Source organism: Wolffia australiana, chromosome 7 (assembly GCF_029677425.1).
Source record: "Wolffia australiana isolate 7733 chromosome 7, ASM2967742v1".
In the NCBI taxonomy this organism is placed as follows: domain Eukaryota; kingdom Viridiplantae; phylum Streptophyta; class Magnoliopsida; order Alismatales; family Araceae; genus Wolffia; species Wolffia australiana.
In genome coordinates, this window is record NC_135841.1 from 14635582 (window position 1) to 14655865 (window position 20284).

General features: G+C 42.8%; 1 protein-coding gene and 1 pseudogene across 2 annotated transcripts; both read right to left on the reverse strand.

Annotated features, from left to right (window-relative positions):
* Positions 1 to 28: 28 nt before the first annotated feature.
* LOC144705186 (alcohol dehydrogenase 3-like) lies at positions 29 to 2785 on the reverse strand. Its single transcript, XM_078577746.1, has 10 exons — positions 2650 to 2785; positions 2346 to 2482; positions 2201 to 2247; positions 1772 to 2097; positions 1583 to 1665; positions 1397 to 1472; positions 1241 to 1302; positions 1041 to 1136; positions 783 to 944; positions 29 to 503 (listed from the first exon to the last, which is right to left on the reverse strand). Exons 1-10 carry the CDS (start codon positions 2684 to 2686, stop codon positions 393 to 395), a joined length of 1137 nt encoding a protein of 378 aa, XP_078433872.1. The 5' UTR covers positions 2687 to 2785; the 3' UTR covers positions 29 to 392.
* Positions 2786 to 5807: 3022 nt separating this feature from the next.
* Positions 5808 to 8630, reverse strand: LOC144705185 (alcohol dehydrogenase 3-like; annotated as a pseudogene). Its single transcript, XR_013581997.1, has 10 exons — positions 8467 to 8630; positions 8127 to 8263; positions 7981 to 8027; positions 7554 to 7877; positions 7365 to 7447; positions 7178 to 7253; positions 7022 to 7083; positions 6822 to 6917; positions 6564 to 6725; positions 5808 to 6282 (listed from the first exon to the last, which is right to left on the reverse strand). The product of XR_013581997.1 is annotated as an alcohol dehydrogenase 3-like (transcript).
* Between the last annotated feature and the right edge of the window lie 11654 nt (positions 8631 to 20284).

Genomic DNA, 20284 nt, shown 5'->3' on the forward strand with positions numbered 1-20284 from the left:
TGCTTGACTTCTACTGAGTCGAGTAGGGTACGTAAGCAAAATAGATAAAAGATAATTATATGTACATAGTATTTGAGCAAACAGGCGGCAGCTATCTGCTGACGACCAAAGAGGATATGACATTTGGCAAAAGAGGCAAAGGGAAGAAACCTACATATAATATTAATTGAAGCGGTCAGAATGCTTTTTTAACATTGGAAGAGTGGCTGCATGAGATTATGACAAAAGAGAGGTCCTCTTTACACATATCACGCTCGCGTGTACTGATATAACTTATTACAGATGGTACTAGCCGCACCGTTCACAGCTCATCAGCCTAGCGCCTTTATTCGCAGATTACACTTCATCGCTGGATCGCGGTGCCTCCCGGCCTTAGGGGAACACATTTTGTTCTACATGCGGATGAGGCAGCGAAGGCCTTCGCCTCGGAACATGAGATCGAAGGCCTTGTTAATCTCCGCAAAGGGCAACTCATGGGTGACGAATTTGTCAAAGTCCAGCTCCTGAAAGATCAATCAAGAATCAAAATCACGCCTGTGGGAAGCCTAGGGACAATCAGACGAGTAGAAACGTCAGTCTACTGGCTCTTATGCTCAACGAATTTATTGAAAATCCGTTGAGCGACTTTTCCGGTCGTAGGACTTGCTTTACAGGATGAAGACAAGCCGAATCAACCACGGGTTCGAAAGGACCCTTGAAGAGGTACTCGATTCCCACGGTTGCTTTGTTTGCATCCAGTTCACCTTAGGGGGGGGGGGGGGGGGTCAGAAATATTTCTTTACCTTGTTCAGATACTGCTCCACCAGTGGGGGAATATCGGTTCGGGGTTTGTAGTTCCCGTAGAAGGTACCCGTCAGCGTCCGCTCGCACAGGAAATTGATCGGCAGAGTCTTGAAGTACGTATCTTTAGGAGGCACTCCGACCAAAACCGCCTTGCCCCAGCCCTGCAACCGCCGCATTTAAGAGAAGATAAGTAAAAACAGCGACACTAGTCGGCACAGAAGATCTGCAAAACTCGGAGGTGTGTCGAGCGAGATTACATCGTGGACGCATTCGAATGCAGAAATCATGGCGTTGACGTTGCCGATGCACTCAATGCTGCGGTCTACTCCGCCGCCCGTCATCTCTACGATAACCTGTCACACCACGTTTCAAAGGATTAATAAAAGGTGCCCGCACAAGGCTTTACGGATACTAGTGATTCTGAGAAGTGAGATCGAAAAGAGAAGAGACGCCCAACCTCTTGAACGGGCTTGTCGTAGTCTTTTGGGTTCACAAACTCCGTCACTCCGAACTTCTTGGCTGTACACAAAACAAATATACCCCGAATATCTTCAATTCTCTGGTCCACTTCAGACGACTAAAGCTTATTATTTCTAAGAGTTTGGACGCAGACCTTGCTCGAATCTGTCCGGGTTCAGGTCGACGCCGATGATCCTTGAAGCTCCGGACACCCTGGCTCCCTCCGCGGCCTGTTTTCATCAGATCATGTAAAGGACTAATCCGGAGAAGACGGCCCAGGCAAGTCCACGCAGGTACAGGATAATTAAAGCGAATTAGACGGTGATAGAGGGACACTCACGGCAAGGCCGACGGATCCCAATCCGAACACGGCGACCGTAGAGCCTTTCTTGGGCTTTGCCACGTTCACCGTCGCGCCGAAACCTGCATAGGACACGCCCGTTTGAACATCGGTATTGTAGTTCCAAATTCAGAAACGCGCGAGGACGAGGAATCGAAAGCTGAGATCGTTGTTTCATGGGAGACGCACCCGTGGCGATACCGCAGCTGACGACGCAGACCTTGTCGAGGGGAGCGGCGGGGTTGATCTTGGCGAGACAGCCGACGTGAACGACGGTGTACTCGCTGAAGGTGGAGGTGCCCAGAAAGTGGTAGATGGGCTTGCCGTCCTTGGAGAATCTCGTCTTCCCGTCGTTGAGCATCACGCCCCGGTCGGGGTCGATCCTCAGCAGGCTACACATGTTGCTCTCCTCCGACTTGCAGTGCGCGCACTCCCCGCACTCCCCCGTGAACACCGGCAGAACGTGGTCTCCCGGCTGCACATCCGTCACCCCTTCTCCCACGCTCTCCACAATCCTGATCCCAACAAATCCAAGAACGATATCCCAGATTAGCAACACAGCGAGACTGGAGAGTAGAAAATTGGAGAAGAGAGGAAGGAACGCGTTTGACGGCTTACCCAGAGGCCTCGTGTCCCAAGATCCTGGGGAATACGGGAGTCTGACCCTGCAATGCCGTCAAAACCAGATCAAATCAGGAATTCCACCTTCGATCGGAGCCTCTTATCGCGTCTATCTGGTATGAATTGATGAATAATGCCGTACCTTGGCCTCCCAGAAGAAGACATCGGTGTGGCAGAGGGAGGTGAAGAGGATCTTCACCCGGACCTCGTTGGCCTGCGGCGGAGCCACCTCCACCTCTTCGATCGACAGCGGTTTCCCCGCTTCCCAGGCAATCGCCGCTGCAACATGAGCGAAGAAATTCGGTGGGGATTAGCAGTCGTACCAGAGAACGTCAACATTAGAGATCGCCGCCTCGTTGATGAGGGACCAAAAAGCTCTGCTCAGACCATTGCCATACGGGCTGGAACAGAGTGAAAGACTTTGCAACAATGGGCGAGCGTCGTACCTTTGCATCTGATGACTTGACCAGCCGTACTCGCCATCGTCTATCTCTCTCTTCCTCGCTCTCTCTCGCTCTTTCCCTCGCTCTCTCTTCGCTCTTTTCCTCACTCTCTTTCTCTTAATGAGGATTTATGACCAGCAGTGGATACGAAGAAATACAGGGCCGTCCAGGAATATATAAGGGGTGAAGCTGCCCTGGATATTCGTGGTTTCTTCCATCTCCAAAACCGTTTGTGCTGGAAGAAACGTCTCATACGGTGGCTCGGTTCTAGGCTTCGCAATGTCTGATGTCTTTTCACAGCTGTGAGGGGTCGACAGGTTGACTGATACGTCAACCTCAGCTGTATTTCTAGAATCCTGTATTCCTGGAGCGGTTTTGGTTTCAGCAAGATTCTCCGTTACCGGTGGTTATTTTATTTATTTCATCCTTATTACCGCTGCGGGCTACGGATATAGCAGATTGTTTAACTCAGTCGCTGCTTTCGCGACATTAATGGTTCAAAATTCTTGAGCGTGGTAAATTATAGAGGATGGGATGAGTATAAAGTGAGATTGAAAAGTATGATCTTTGATATTACATCCCGTTCCGGCCTTCCGTTTCATGGAGCTTCTGCCCATCACTTTTAACTTACCTCAAGATAAGTGGGTTTATAAGTTTGACTTACCCACAGCATGATTAGGGTCAGGAAAATGTCAAGGGATGAGATAGGTTTGCCAATCTCAGTTTTAAAATGATGATCTGGTGGGCCGGCTTAGTTTCCAAAACCGGCATCGGCGCGTGGAAAGTCGATGACTTTTTAAGCTCTTGTCTAGATAGAGTCCGACTGCTCTCAACGAAGATGCCAGCTGTCATCACGGTAAAGAATTGAGCATGAAACACAACAAAGACCATGGAAACGTCCGTTTCACGCTGTCTCGAAGTCCATGCTTCGTTTCTTTTATCCGGAAAATATGACGCATAAAATATCATTAAGATTTTCTTCAATCGACGGACGGAGCTGGAGAAGCCAAGTGGCACGTCCAAATTCGTTGAATAAAGTCAATGCCAAGAGTATCGGTCAATCGGCGTGTCAGGTTTGGCCTGGGTCTGGATCCAAAACTCAGCCTGGAACTATGCACGCTGGTTGGAACCCAGGACTTGGGCTATGGCTATGGATTTTCTCACCAGTGGATAGTGGCTGGTACAAACGCACACACTGACATACATATATATATGTATATATATGTATACATATGTATGTATATATATGTATATATATATTTATCGAGGTCTTTGATGATTTATCAGGCATGATTGACTGGCAAAAATATCTAGCAAATATTTGATCTATATGATGGAATCCTCAATATAAATATTTTAAAATTTGATATCATGAATTAATGCTATAATATGATTTCAATTAATTTGCAAATTAAATCATCAAATAAATATTTATGATATTCTAATTAAATAATTTTAAAGCTCAAATATTTAATTAATATTAAATAAAAAATCATACCACCTTATATTTAATTGGCCTTGAGTTAAATGATTTAAAATTTGAATTATCTTGAGAAAATAAAGAATCTATATTTTGGACCTATATTTTAAACATTTAGATTGATCATTTTTAAATAAACCCTTGTTATCATTTTGAAAAAATGTAATTGAATACTTTCTGATTTCAAGGAAGTTTCTCATGTTTGTTATGAGCAAACTTTTTAATATGAAAATAATTTACCTTTAAATAGAGACAAAAAATATTAAAATTTTTCTCAAATAACTCCCAAGGTAAAGCGCATTGGTCACAACCGTAATGCATGGCGCCACATCAATATAGACCTAGGATCCAAATCACAATAATTTGGGTTTGTTGTCTTACCTCTATACCTACTTATTTGGGAGGAACACATTTTGTGAATAAGATGCATAAGGTCATGGTAGAGGGATAATGTATCTTTGTTTTTCGAGCATAAGGACTGCATCTGTATCGATGCAGAAGCTTAAGGACCTAATATCCTACATGCAGAAGCTTCATGAGGACCTAATATCCAACATGCAGAAGCTTCATGGAGTAACCCATTATAAATGATGTAAATCATATCACTTTATGTTTAGCGGAGGTGGCTAAAGGTAATCTTCACGTCTCCGAACCTAGCCTATGTCCTTGAGATTGCCACTTGTGTTGAGTTTTCATTATATGTCTATGATGGAATATGATTAATTGCTATAAGTGAAATTATCATTTTGATATAGGTGAATGTAACACCTTGTCCTTGATGTGCTATCAATTGTTAAGGTAATGTAAAAAAAACAGGACACCTATAGTGCTACGTATGCGGTTGCTTTTTTGTATGGTGCAGTGCATTAAATGCATGAAAATATGTATTTTTTTCATTATACCACTTCAGGTGCAGACTAAAAAAAGCAAATTATTTTTACCGTCAAACTGTTATATTGCCAACACCTGTTGGCGTTCCCAGAGAAAAGATTTTGATCTTTGACCATTGTCACAAAGACATAACATCCTTTGTCTTAAATCATCCCATGATTAGAAGATAGCATTTACGAGGAAATACTCAGGAAGCAAGATATGTCAGGCTTAAATAATCACCCCCCTGTAACATGTCGCATCGTGATATAATCACTAAAACGCCCATAACAAATATAAAAACCCCTTGAAAATCCCTTTTCAAAAATCAAAAAATATATTTTCAAACTCAATAATTTAATTTATATATGAAATAGTTAGATGATTTATTTTTGACATAAAATTTCAAAAATTTTAATTTCTTGAAACTCAAGGACAATTCTAGAATAAATTTGGGTATCATTTCGTACGTAATATTATTGACAAAATACCTTAAATGTCATGAAAATAAGAATAAACATGGTTATGCATTAATAATTTAGATAGCTATAAAAGAAATGATAATATCCATTATTATAATCAGTTAAATGGCTAAAATGATGATAATTGAAATGTATTGTCAAGGTAACGAGGTCTACAGACTGAACGTCGCGGCATCTGCTAAATGCCTCGCTCAACAGGACATGAAGGCAAAGTGAATATATAGACAGATCTTGGTCCATTATTGATTAAACCTCCAAAAAACATAATTTTTTTTCTAAAAAAATATTTACATTAGTCCACTGCTTGACTTCTACTGAGTCGAGTAGGGTACGTAAGCAAAATAGATAAAAGATAATTATATGTACATAGTATTTGAGCAAACAGGCGGCAGCTATCTGCTGACGACCAAAGAGGATATGACATTTGGCAAAAGAGGCAAAGGGAAGAAACCTACATATAATATTAATTGAAGCGGTCAGAATGCTTTTTTAACATTGGAAGAGTGGCTGCATGAGATTATGACAAAAGAGAGGTCCTCTTTACACATATCACGCTCGCGTGTACTGATATAACTTATTACAGATGGTACTAGCCGCACCGTTCACAGCTCATCAGCCTAGCGCCTTTATTCGCAGATTACACTTCATCGCTGGATCGCGGTGCCTCCCGGCCTTAGGGGAACACATTTTGTTCTACATGCGGATGAGGCAGCGAAGGCCTTCGCCTCGGAACATGAGATCGAAGGCCTTGTTAATCTCCGCAAAGGGCAACTCATGGGTGACGAATTTGTCAAAGTCCAGCTCCTGAAAGATCAATCAAGAATCAAAATCACGCCTGTGGGAAGCCTAGGGACAATCAGACGAGTAGAAACGTCAGTCTACTGGCTCTTATGCTCAACGAATTTATTGAAAATCCGTTGAGCGACTTTTCCGGTCGTAGGACTTGCTTTACAGGATGAAGACAAGCCGAATCAACCACGGGTTCGAAAGGACCCTTGAAGAGGTACTCGATTCCCACGGTTGCTTTGTTTGCATCCAGTTCACCTTAGGGGGGGGGGGGGGGGGGATCAGAAATATTTCTTTACCTTGTTCAGATACTGCTCCACCAGTGGGGGAATATCGGTTCGGGGTTTGTAGTTCCCGTAGAAGGTACCCGTCAGCGTCCGCTCGCACAGGAAATTGATCGGCAGAGTCTTGAAGTACGTATCTTTAGGAGGCACTCCGACCAAAACCGCCTTGCCCCAGCCCTGCAACCGCCGCATTTAAGAGAAGATAAGTAAAAACAGCGACACTAGTCGGCACAGAAGATCTGCAAAACTCGGAGGTGTGTCGAGCGAGATTACATCGTGGACGCATTCGAATGCAGAAATCATGGCGTTGACGTTGCCGATGCACTCAATGCTGCGGTCTACTCCGCCGCCCGTCATCTCTACGATAACCTGTCACACCACGTTTCAAAGGATTAATAAAAGGTGCCCGCACAAGGCTTTACGGATACTAGTGATTCTGAGAAGTGAGATCGAAAAGAGAAGAGACGCCCAACCTCTTGAACGGGCTTGTCGTAGTCTTTTGGGTTCACAAACTCCGTCACTCCGAACTTCTTGGCTGTACACAAAACAAATATACCCCGAATATCTTCAATTCTCTGGTCCACTTCAGACGACTAAAGCTTATTATTTCTAAGAGTTTGGACGCAGACCTTGCTCGAATCTGTCCGGGTTCAGGTCGACGCCGATGATCCTTGAAGCTCCGGACACCCTGGCTCCCTCCGCGGCCTGTTTTCATCAGATCATGTAAAGGACTAATCCGGAGAAGACGGCCCAGGGCAAGTCCACGCAGGTACAGGATAATTAAAGCGAATTAGACGGTGATAGAGGGACACTCACGGCAAGGCCGACGGATCCCAATCCGAACACGGCGACCGTAGAGCCTTTCTTGGGCTTTGCCACGTTCACCGTCGCGCCGAAACCTGCATAGGACACGCCCGTTTGAACATCGGTATTGTAGTTCCAAATTCAGAAACGCGCGAGGACGAGGAATCGAAAGCTGAGATCGTTGTTTCATGGGAGACGCACCCGTGGCGATACCGCAGCTGACGACGCAGACCTTGTCGAGGAGCGGCGGGGTTGATCTTGGCGAGACAGCCGACGTGAACGACGGTGTACTCGCTGAAGGTGGAGGTGCCCAGAAAGTGGTAGATGGGCTTGCCGTCCTTGGAGAATCTCGTCTTCCCGTCGTTGAGCATCACGCCCCGGTCGGGGTCGATCCTCAGCAGGCTACACATGTTGCTCTCCTCCGACTTGCAGTGCGCGCACTCCCCGCACTCCCCCGTGAACACCGGCAGAACGTGGTCTCCCGGCTGCACATCCGTCACCCCTTCTCCCACGCTCTCCACAATCCTGATCCCAACAAATCCAAGAACGATATCCCAGATTAGCAACACAGCGAGACTGGAGAGTAGAAAATTGGAGAAGAGAGGAAGGAACGCGTTTGACGGCTTACCCAGAGGCCTCGTGTCCCAAGATCCTGGGGAATACGGGAGTCTGACCCTGCAATGCCGTCAAAAACCAGATCAAATCAGGAATTCCACCTTCGATCGGAGCCTCTTATCGCGTCTATCTGGTATGAATTGATGAATAATGCCGTACCTTGGCCTCCCAGAAGAAGACATCGGTGTGGCAGAGGGAGGTGAAGAGGATCTTCACCCGGACCTCGTTGGCCTGCGGCGGAGCCACCTCCACCTCTTCGATCGACAGCGGTTTCCCCGCTTCCCAGGCAATCGCCGCTGCAGCATCATGCCATAAACGTAAGAACGATAGAAACACGCGCAATGAATGGATCGAGAGAACAAAACCCACGAAATTCCGCTCCCCTTCTTGCGCAATCAAGAAACAAATTCGCATCCCATCTTTCGATGAGCGGAAACTGAGATCGAGGCCAAATAACAGCGAAGGACAGAGAAGAGATAGTGATAGAAGAGTAATTAACCTTTGCATTTGATAACCTGACCGGCTGTGCTAGCCATCTTCTCTTCTGTCCTGCGATCTTCTAGTCTCGAACTTTGCTGTATGAGCGCTGATAAATCTATTTGTAGATAGACTTGGTGAAGCGCCTTAAACGAGTGAGGAGTATATATAACGATGCAGGACGTTGTCGCTGGACGGAAAGCAGCCCGGGAGAAACCGCTACCACCGCCAGGTTTCACAAAACAAAAGCGGCCATAGTTTTCTAAGGAAGGTGGTTTCGACTCGCCCACTTGCCGGCCATCGCCCTGGTTTTGTGGGAGATCTCTCGGATCTAAAATTCACATTTTTTCCTTTCTTGGGTTCTTGGGTTTTGACCTGATCACGAGTCATTGTTCACGGTATTCACGTGTGGCGGTTTGCCGTCCACTGCATCCTTAATCGCATCCGCTACGTCTCTCGGTGCGACACTTGGCAGCAGCTGCGTAGCACTGAACTAAGGCTGCCATCCAAAGCGCGTCAAAAATAAGGGAAGTAGGTGCGACAGAAAAAATAGCACCTCAGCTTACAATGAATTAATTCCTCAAATTAGATGAATTAATCTACCATTCATTTATTTATTTATTTCTTAGATCTACTGATTAAGATCTCCAATATGGAGTTATTGGGATAATAACATCTTAATTATACTATTTATTCTTAAATAGTCCTAAGTAAGGAGTTTTGGGCTTAGAGAGTCACAGACATGGTTCATTGGACAGCGAGGTTGTACTTTAATCATGAGGTTTTTTTGAAAAAAATCCATATATTCTTAAAGGACAATAACTACTAGGTGAGAAGCGTTGAGTCATGCCACAATCAAAAATCTGAAACAGAATTTTCACACTAGAATTAATATGAATCGAGATAGACCTATAAAATAAAAATAAAACACATTGATGATTGAATCACCTAGTGCAGATTCAAATCCACTACTATTTGGTTCCTTAAATGAGTCCTCTCAGATCGGCAGGCGTTTAAACTATAAGATATACATGTAGTCCTTAGTATATCAGATATCCTCACCTTTTTCTCAATTAAATCTAGTAAATATTTGAACAAACCTTTTTTGTCATTGCAATCACACCAAATGGGAAGGGCACTGATAACATGCAATTTATGCATGTTATCTCATGGTAAGTTATGTGTTTATGCCAAAAATTATCTAATTATAGTACATGTTATCATGTTTTTATGCAATTTTTGGCATAATGGTATCATTCGACTCGTAAACAATAACTGCATGAAATTAATCTCATTTGAGCTTAAATTTGATTTGAGTGAAAAAAAGATTTAATCAGGAGTAATTTCATTTGAGCTTAAATTTGATTTGAGTGAAAAAAAGATTTAATTAGGAGTAATTTGGCGAAACTTTCTTGTAAAAAGGAGTTATATTGTAGAAGGTATTGAGATTTTAATTTTAGAGAATTTATGGAATTTTTAATACATTCTCTAAAGTATTTTCAGGATTAAAATAGCAAAAAAAGGCCCATTTATACCACCGGGCAGACATGCCATGCTGATGAGGCAAGCACACTTACATGGTGCTCCAATAGTGCATATGGTGCAGAGGTGGCAAGTACAGGTAGGGTTTGACGGTCCCGGCCTGGTCCAGTTTTTTTGGCATGGACCTAAACCTTACTTGAAGTTTGGTCCAGTCCTGGTCCGGTCCCGGTCCCGGTCCCCTCAAATTGACAAGTCATAGTGAGAAACAAAGTCAAAGATGCAAATTTGGCAAGAACTTTTCCTAAAAGAATATAGCATAATAAGGAAATTTACAATATCCATCTTGAAAAGTGAAAAACACCATTTAGATGATGCTTCCTCGCTCTCTTCAGTTTGATCGCTGCACAACCTCCAAAGTAACACTGCTTTGGCACCACCTTGCTGCTAAAACCTAAAAGAAGCATAGACATACATCATGATTAAACAACACGCAATTGGAAAATACAATATAAATTTTGAAAATTAGTTATACCATAAAATGATCACAAAACTTTTAGTCTTCATCGTCATCCTCTGAAATTTCCTCCACTTTACCATCTTCCTCTTTGTTCTCCTCATCGGCTTTATATGCCCAGCACTTTAAAGTCTTCAATATGGATATAGATTCTGCAGATAGCCGTCCTCTTTTTAAAGTGAAAAGAGACGCTTTGATGGCGCACTCGAAGCACAAATAGAGAGGAACTCCTTTGCGACCATGCAAGCCGTGGATATTTTGCAGACCCAACTTCAGACCACCATTTGAGTGGGTCATCATGAGGACCAATGCAAGGCTCTTTCAAATATTTATCTAATTCATCTCTAGTTTATATTTGACTTGGACTTGTAGTTGTTTTTGATGGAAATATATGTGGCCGGCAAGCCAATCACACATTCCACATGTCGTTCCATATTCATTAATGGAACATATTCATTATCGTGCACGTGTGTTGCGTATAGTCCATGAATACATGATCGGACTTAGGGAATTACGATGAGATCGTAATACGGAGATCACTAGTCTTTAAGCATGTGTTCTAAACATTCCTATTCAAAGGATACGTGAGAAGGACATCGAAGTATCCGGATAGAATAGCACTATCTAGCCTCACTCATATGATGAGTATGGCCGGTCCCGTAGCCATTAGTGTGGCGACACTAAGGATAGATAGTGGGTGCTCTTTAGTGGAAAGAGTTCACTGAATTGATCCGTACGAATCCCTGAATGGTATTATACCGAACTGTCAATCAGGTTGATTCACGTCATGGTCGTGTAAGTGGTCCTTAGACCTGAGACACCAAAGACGTCTTGTGGACGGACGGTTGTACTTTGGCTATGACCAACGAGTCTCTAATCATGGGATTCTAAACGGTCTTAGTTCGGGTGCATCAAGAAGTACACGAAGGCGATTGAGTGGTCAAGATGGGATCGTCCACCCTCGGTATAAGAGGTGACAGCTCAAGGAAGACGATGCAACAAAGTCCTTGGCCAAGGCATTGAAATATCGGAGAAGAGTTCTCCGATGATTTTCGAATGCATCAGTAATAACTCGGATGATCTATTAGGGTTTGACAGTTGACCATACCCTAAGTCGTCCAAGGAGCGTCAAGTGGATGAGGGATTATACATACACGATAACCGATGATGAACAGGTTCCATGAGTGAGACGATACACACCCCTTTGTATCTTCTAGGACACGAGGTGTAGCTTGGTACCCCACGTGTCGGAGTCTCGACCTATCGATTGAGTTAAATCAATCCGACATTAATTACTCTATATGATGATATAGTTAATTAATTTGGAAGGCCAATAAAGGTTATTGGGCCGCTGGAGTCGTTAACTAGACTGATACATGGGCCTAGAGGGTCACACGCAAATGGTCTTTTGGACGTTGGAAGATATACTTAAGTTTTGGTGGTTTTTATGAAAAATACCCACTTAGTATAAATAGGGGAAGGCCCTGTATGAAATTCACCTAGGCCAGAATTGTTCAGGGGCCTTTCCCCTTCTTCTCCACTCTCCCCACACCCCCTCTCAATCCCTGATGTGATCAGGATGACGTAACGACGCCGACGGAGAAAGAACGGGGCTCGTCAACGAGAAGGAGAAGATCCGACGCGCCGAGGACTGCGTGGATACATCTAGAGGCTGCACACTTGAGCAGCTCGACTCGTCTCGCTCTGGGATCGAAGAAATCACGAATGAGATTCATGCAAGGTACGCCGTTTCAATGTTTCTGTTGATACCGTTCAATTCGCAAAGAGTCTTCCGCTACGCATCGTTTTGTTCTGTTCATCCATCTCAAGGCCTATAGAACCCAACAGTTTTGTCAGGCTCCAGCAATGCAACCATTAATTTTGAGCGCTTTGCAAGTATAGATGGTTGTTCTTCAATAGTTTCTTGGTTGGTTGAAGTTAAAGAGCTGGACACTTTCTTGAGAAATTGTACAGTAGTATGGATGGCGAAAAAATTTTCATCATCGCAAATAAACTCAGGCTTCTTTCGTGGGTCTAAATTGTTGCAACGGCGAGAATATGCTTTAACTTAAAGTGATGTTGACAATCTATCAATTTCTCCTTCATTTCACCATATGCAAATTTAAGCGACCTTGTTTGTTCCTTGCTTGGTGATCTTGAGAGTTCAGGATGCATATCGTCCAACACATGAATATCAGACTCTAATTGATCTAACAGAAGTTGATGCGCCCTCAAAAAAGTAGATGTTGTAATGGTTTGTGACTGTGAAAATATGTTAGTAGCATCATGAAAGCCTTCTAGTTCATCATGAAAACCTTTTCAAGAGATCCCACTCTTCAGCCATGATTGAATAGCTAACTTTGTTTGTGTTTAGATAATCACTTGCCATCTTATCTAACACAATTCTCTTCTCATAAGCTGCTTCAATTCTTTCATATATAGAGTTCCACCTGGTGGGCACATCTTCAATGAGCAAGTTTTGATTTTCCATGCCCAAATCATGGCATAAAGTACGACAGTGATGAACTCTTTGTTGTGAGGCTCTAGCTGCAATGACAAGTCTTTGAAGTCTATGTAGAATTTCTTTAAATGAAAGCTGAGTATTATTAAAAAGGATACTTGGTCGTTAATATCTTCACAAAGTGAGCGTGTTGCCCCCGTAATGTGAGTCAAATTATGTGCTAAATGTTTTTTAAAATAAGGATTTTCATTAGAAAAAGTTAAGAACTTTAAATACCTAGCTCCTTCAGGCCTCTTTGAACTGCCAAATTTAGAATATGTGCCATGCATGATACGTGATATTGGTAGGTGAAGTCTGAACCAGAACCCTTCATGAACCTTTCTAAAGTTTCAACCAGGGTTTATTATTACTGGCATTGTCAGTTATGATGGCAAGCACATGGGAAAAAAGGTAAAAACATTTTAAATATGTAATTACTATATAATAAGAATTAATGATGACATACCTTGTTTGTGAGATTGTAGTCCTTCAATACATTGTGCACTACCTCTGCCAAGTAAGCACCTTGATGAAAGCCAATTAATTGGCAAACACTTAGAACTTGTTCACGAAGTATCCTTGTTGTATCAATCAAATGAACAATGATCCCAAGTATAGCTACACTATTTGAGGTTGTCCAAGTGTCCGTTGTGAGTGACACTTTTTCTATTGGCTTTGAGTACTTCTTTCAGCTTCGACTTTTCTTGTGTAAAATTTTCAGGTGTTGTGCGTCGTACAGTCTTGGGACTTGGAATATATGCATCATCACTTTGTGCATAGAAGGTTAAAACATTCTTAAATTTTGGATGGTCAATAAGTGAGAATGGTATATCCACACTCACAACAAGGTCCAAAAAAAGTGCTTTTGCTTCTTCTAGAGATCTACGTGAATACTTTGCAGTCTTTGTCAAATAACCTGAGATAGGTTTCATAGTAGTAGGAGGCTTTAAGTCATTGTATTCCTTGATATGCCATGCTTTTAGGTGCTTCCATAACTTTATGTGCTCCTCGTCTTATCCTTGGTCATCAGTCTATTTCTGCTTTTACAAAGTTTGCATTTGTAGTTTACGTCACTATTTTAAATATGATGTCAGACATCGTCAGTGGCATCGTCCGACGGGTAATTCACTAAAGAGAATGTAACGACGTGAGTGCAAATGACCTAGGTGGAGTGTACGTGCATGACCGAATTGTGGGAACTCTCCGATCTCCGAGCTCCAAGGTGGACGACTGGTGACGGTGACCCTCTGACCCTCGTCAGAGTGACAATGACGATAACAACGTCAAACGGTATAACACTGTTGGCACTCGCACGTAACGGATGGCTCGACCCGTACCTAGAGAATTCACTCTACTTCGTAGTTTTCAATAGATAGACTCTCACCTATTCTAACCTGAGCGCGGTGGAGTGCACCCGAAGATATACTATAGAAAATAATATAACAGACGAGCAAGGGATGGTGTACCTTGTCAATGGTGATGCTTGTCGCCGTGATCTCAGTCGGTGTAGGTATTAGTCGGGCTGATGTAGTGAGAGATGTTTCGTAGAGGGTTACTATTGAGCTCGAATGGTGGTAGCGTCGCGGCGCAGGAGCGGGAGTCAAAGGACAGAGGCGAGGAGTTGGTTGAGACCTACGGTGAGGTGGCTCAAGCAACAGTTGATTATGATGGGCACAATGCTTTGTTAGACAACGCAAGCGGAGACAGTCAACGGTTGCGAGCGAAGGCGAGCAGCACGACGTCAGGTGCAGGCAGATAGAGTGCAGGCGCGAATAACTCCCACGGTGGTCTTAGACATGTGCATCAACAACAAAGGCTCTATGTAGCAATTGGGTCGCTGGAGGACAGATCTGGGAACATCCTCATGCAACACACGCTTTGAGCATGTCAATGCCTGCGAGACAGTTGCATTTTTTAGTTGTGAGACCGGCGTGTGCACTGTGCAACGGGAGGGTCGTGGTGCGTGGACCATCAACGGTGAGAGGGTCGTGGTGCGTGGATTTTTTTTACGGCGAGAGGGTTGGATGATGCTGAGGAGTCGATTGGTCATCATATCCTGCGCAGCTGGCCGATCAGTGCACCAAAGGATTCATGAATTGCATGGCAAACCATGTGACCCGATGTGAATTAAACCGGTCCCACCCCACAGGTTGTCACCCACTAGCCTACTAAGAGCCGCGCGAATGGCAGATTGGCACACCCGGTCTACGGACTCGATCACGCAGGTTGTTGACTCACGCCATGCAGAAGCAAATCGATGGACCAACTAATAGGCACCCAATGTTGCACCCAGAGGGTCCCAGTGCAATCGATGGAGTGATTCGGTGCAGGACGGCGATGTCTGGTGCAATCGAGAGGAATGACCACCGACGCGTGTGGCGAATCATAGCAAAGACCAGGGGCGAACAACCGAGGTTATGCCTCTTGCAGGTTGCCCTTCTTCTCTCCTCTCCCACCTCTCTTCCTCCTTCCTCCTCCTTTCTTTCTTGGGTGAGATCTGAATGACAAGAATAACTGCAACAAACTGAAATCCAGATCTGAGAACATGTGGCGCCCATCATGGCCTTATATAGGGCCATGATGGGCCCTTACAAGAGGGTCCATTGGCCCATTAAGAAGGGTCCAACTTGGAGTGTCCTTTAACACAAGGATCCTCCTTAGAACAACATTAAAAGAAAGAATGATTCAAACGACAAAAAAACGGCGATGACGAAGATGAAAATGACGAAGGTGAGGATGGAGACGAAATGATAAGATGATGACGAAGACGAAAACACTGGAAATGATAAGAATGATTCAAACAACATTAAAAGACAAAAAGATGAAATCAAAACAGGGGAAAGATATGGACGTGCTTTTCACTGGGGGTTTCTTGAACCCGGGTGCCATCTTTTGCACCTTGGCGTGCCAGTCATCAGGGATGCGAGCCGGCTGGGGTCGATGAAGACGATGACGAGGGCTTCAAAGACACGGCGGTGTTCTCCGACGGGCGCACTCCATCATAATATAGTACTGCAAGACAGGTGATGACTTTTGACGATGGGAAGTCGGGGAGTCATCCATTATCTCTAAATCAGTTCTTGTAGTGTCCAGTACATGGTCTTCACCTACATCCATGAATCCAAAGCTGATTAGACTTGGAACTTAAAGAGAAAATAATAGAAAATTGGTCAAGATGAGGTAGTACAAGAGTATTAACCAACATAATAAGAAATAAGAGTACCAAAACAAAACCAACTAGAACATGAAAAAACAAAGATTCTTCTAGTATAAAATAAGAAGACAAAAGAAGAATAAAAGAGGGACAAGAGAACAATAAAAATAGAGGAAAATGAAAATAAGATGAATAAAAGAAGAAGAGAACAAAATAAAAGGAAGGAAGATGAAAATAAGAAGAATAAAAGAAGGAGAAGAGAATAAAAAATAAGAAGATAACTAAATGAAAAAAAATGAAGAAGAAAAAAGAGGAAAAGAAGAAGATAAGATAAGAGATAAGAGAAAAAAATGATGAAGATAAGATAATAGATAAGAGAAAAATAAAGAAGACCAGAAGTGAAGATAAGAAGAGAGGAATATGTAAATTAGAAGAAAAAGAAGAATAAAGGGGGAAAAGAAGTAATGAAGGTCAGAAGAGAAGAAAAAGTAAAAGAGGAATACAATAAAGAAGAGAAGAACACAAAAAGCAAAAGTAAAAATAATAAGAAGATAAGATCAAAGAAAGATGAAAAGAAGAAGAGAAGAATAAAATAAGAAAAGAAGATGAGTATAAGAACGGATGAAAATAAAACTACATGGATAAGAAAGGAAGATTAAAATTTTAACAGACACAATAAGAAATAAGAGTACCAGAGGCAAAGTGGAGGGGGGAGGAGGGGGGCGACGGCCAGTGTGGGGGATGTGTGGCAGTGACAGAGGGGGTGGGAGGGGGGCGGCGGCGAGCGCAAGGAGGGGAGGCTGCGGCGACAGAGCAGCGGGAAGAGGGGGCAGCGGCGAGCACGAGGGAGGGGGGTCGACGGCAAGAGAGCAGGGGGAAAGGGGGCAGCAGTGAGGGCAAGGAGGGAGGAGCGCCGAGTATGCCGAGCGGCAGGGGTAGGGGCAGCAGACGAGGGTGGGGATGGCGGAAGAGCGCGGGGGTGGTGGAGGCGTGGGGGTGGCAGACGATGGGGTGGATGATGGGCAGCATGTGGAATGTGGATCTTGCATGAGGGGGTGAGAGGCAAGGCTCTCGGAAGAGTAGGGTTGACCATACACCGGTACCAATCCGGTCTGACCTTCACACCGGATCCAGACCGACCAGGCGATCCCCCTGTAAATGGTGGACCGCCGGTCCCGGTGTGGTCCGGTCCAACTGGTCCCCAGTCCAAAATGTCAAAGCCTACAAATAGGTATGCACACGTGTGTGCATGTGCGCGAACGTGTGAAGAGAAGCGGAGGGGTGCATTAACGCAAATTTTTAATATCAAAATGCCTTTTGGTTTTATAGGAAGAATTTTCACACATAAAGTCCATATGGAATTCATCATTATTCTGTCTTTTTTCGTAGGGACACATGGCGATCATCCATGTGTTTCAATTGCATTGCCTATCGAGTCATCCAATCCCATGGAACCAATCCATGTGATCAGCTATCACGTGCGCCACATTTCCTATTTCAGCGAAGAACGTCAGCACGACACGTGGCACACTACTGCCTCTACGATTGTGATCCAGCGGTGAGGATTTTCCTTGTGTGTTTATTTTCTTTTGATTCAGGTGGATACTTGGTGTTGTCTGAAGCAATGGACTCAGTGTCCATCACATCCAACAACTGAAACGATTTCTGAGCATCTAAATCGTCATCCAATTGCTGAGAAATGCTCTGCACTTGATGAGATTGATCTGATGGTCCACATCACACCCACATTTGAAAAAGGAGCCAAGTCACGCGATTTCACCATGTGGCACAACCTCGTGCCTTCCAACTACCAGATGCGATGAATGGCCAGAAAAAAATCAGAGTAATCACCAAAAATACCCAAAAAATCCAAAAAGGGGCATTTTCAAAGCGTCATAACTGTCAATAATAAAGGGGTTAGTGGCTAAAAGTTTTTTGTTCGTCTCCTCTTCCACTACTCTTCATTCCAACTGGTGGCCATGCCCTAAATAGGTCCATAGAACTAAAAGTAGGTCCATAGAGCAAGCCTTGTGAACCAAGACCTTAGAGCGCCATTTTCAAGTTGTTGCTTGCATAAATAGGTGAGTTTATCCCTTCTCATCTTCAATTCTTAAAGTCAATAGCAACACAAGCCACGGGTAAAATATACGGGCTCACAAACAGAAATTAGGACCTTGGGGCATCGACAAAGGAGGTAAACACTTGGAGCTTGTAGTTAGGGTTTCTATAATTTTCTCTCCATTCCCATCATTCTCTCATCATCCACAAGCCTGGAACCACATTCTCTTCCCCTGTCATAGGTTCTTAAATCTTGAGAAGAGGATTTAAGGGCTGATATACATCATTTACACACACCTAGGTACTTCATTTTTCTCATTCTCTTCTTATCATCCATTTTGTTAAGATTAAAAAAGCATGAAAATCAACCTAATTATATCTCCTCTATGTGGTTAGAATCCTCGCTGATTCTATTTAATTTTATTAAGTGAATTAAGGGTAAAATTATAAGTATTATTGCATAAGCATAAAAATTGTGCAACAATTAGGTAAACCCCTATTTTCTGACTTATCGATTGGCAATATTGCAGGGGAGGTAGGTGTCACTTAGATTGATTTTGAATAAAAAATATTCATAAGATGAAACCACTATCATTTTACTGTTGACTAACTGTATCTAAATTTTTTCTTGAGTGTTTTCTATGATCAGTAGGAGATCATTTCATTGATGACTCTTCAACATCGAAGTTGGTGAGAATTCAACCTTCAGTTTACATTCTATACTTTTTATTACAGAGTATTAAAATCTCATAGAAGAAGAAATGGATCAAATTCCCACTCAAAACAACAATCAAAACGAAGGAAATCAAGGTACGTATTGTATGCATCTTAGGGAGTATTCTCACCCCACCATGAACCATGAGTACACTAGGATCTCATCACCCTTACCAGAGAGTGTCTCCTTTAGAATTGATCCTCAAATGCTCCAATTTTTACCCACTTTCTTTGAAATATTTATTGAGGATTCATATGAATTTTTGGAGGAGTTTTATGATATTTGTGCTATTTATAACTATCCCCAAGTATCAGACCAGAATTTAAAATGACACTTTTCCCTTACGCACTTAAAGACAAAGCTAAGGAGTGTTTAGGTTTCCAAAACAGTTGTTTAATGCTTGTAATGAAATTTATTTAAGTGTTTTTTTCAAAATATTTATTGCTTCAGAAATATCAAATCCCTTAAAAAATTGATTAGAAACTTTACCGAAGGGACAAACTTTGTTAGTGAGGAATGAAAGAGATTTAATGCATTAATTAGGTGATCCCCTCACCATGGAATCCCACATTGGGAGCTAGCCCAAACATTTTATGGAGGTCTGATTGATCATGAGAGAAATATGGCCGATATCGCTAGTAAAGGCACTTTTGTGGAGAACTTTTCCAATGAATCAATGGCCTTGATGGAAAGGTTAGTTGAAAATGGGCATCTCAAAATTATTAAGATGGAGATTTCTGAAATCTTGAATTTACATTTTTATGAAGAGGAAATACATGGGTATGAGGAATCACAATCAGATGCTTCTAAGTTAAATTTTCAGGATGATATGCGAGAAACGGTGGAAAGAGATGAGGAAGGTCAGTTTGAAAACACCCATCCTCATCTGGAAGAGTATCAACCTCCTATTCCATTTCCAAAAGCACTGCGTACTGGAATTGTATGTAAACCCATATATAATAGGAATGGAGAAGAGATGAAAGAATTTTCAAGACATGATTCTTTTGGAAAATTGTGCAGGGATAATTTTGGGGAGTCAAGGATCTCAATGGAAGAAGTGGATGAAATAATCTCTAACATCTACATGTTGTTTCTTGATGACAGAAATCATGTGAAGGAAAATAGAAATTTGAAGGCTTCCATGAGGATGGTATTGATGGATATAGAAATGGAAAAAGAATTTTGCAGTACGCCAAATGAATTAGTTAAATTTCAACCTAGGACAAGGATGAAAAAAAATTGTGATGAAGTTGAGGTTGAACCTTTCTTATGCAAAATTCTTTTTACAGATTGGCATGATTATTTATTTGAATTGAAACGGCAATCTTCTAGTAAGGTTTTCTTTGCATTTGATCTCTTAAATGTTTTACATTTGTGGACCAAAATTACAAGGAAACCTATTCTTAAATATAGGTAT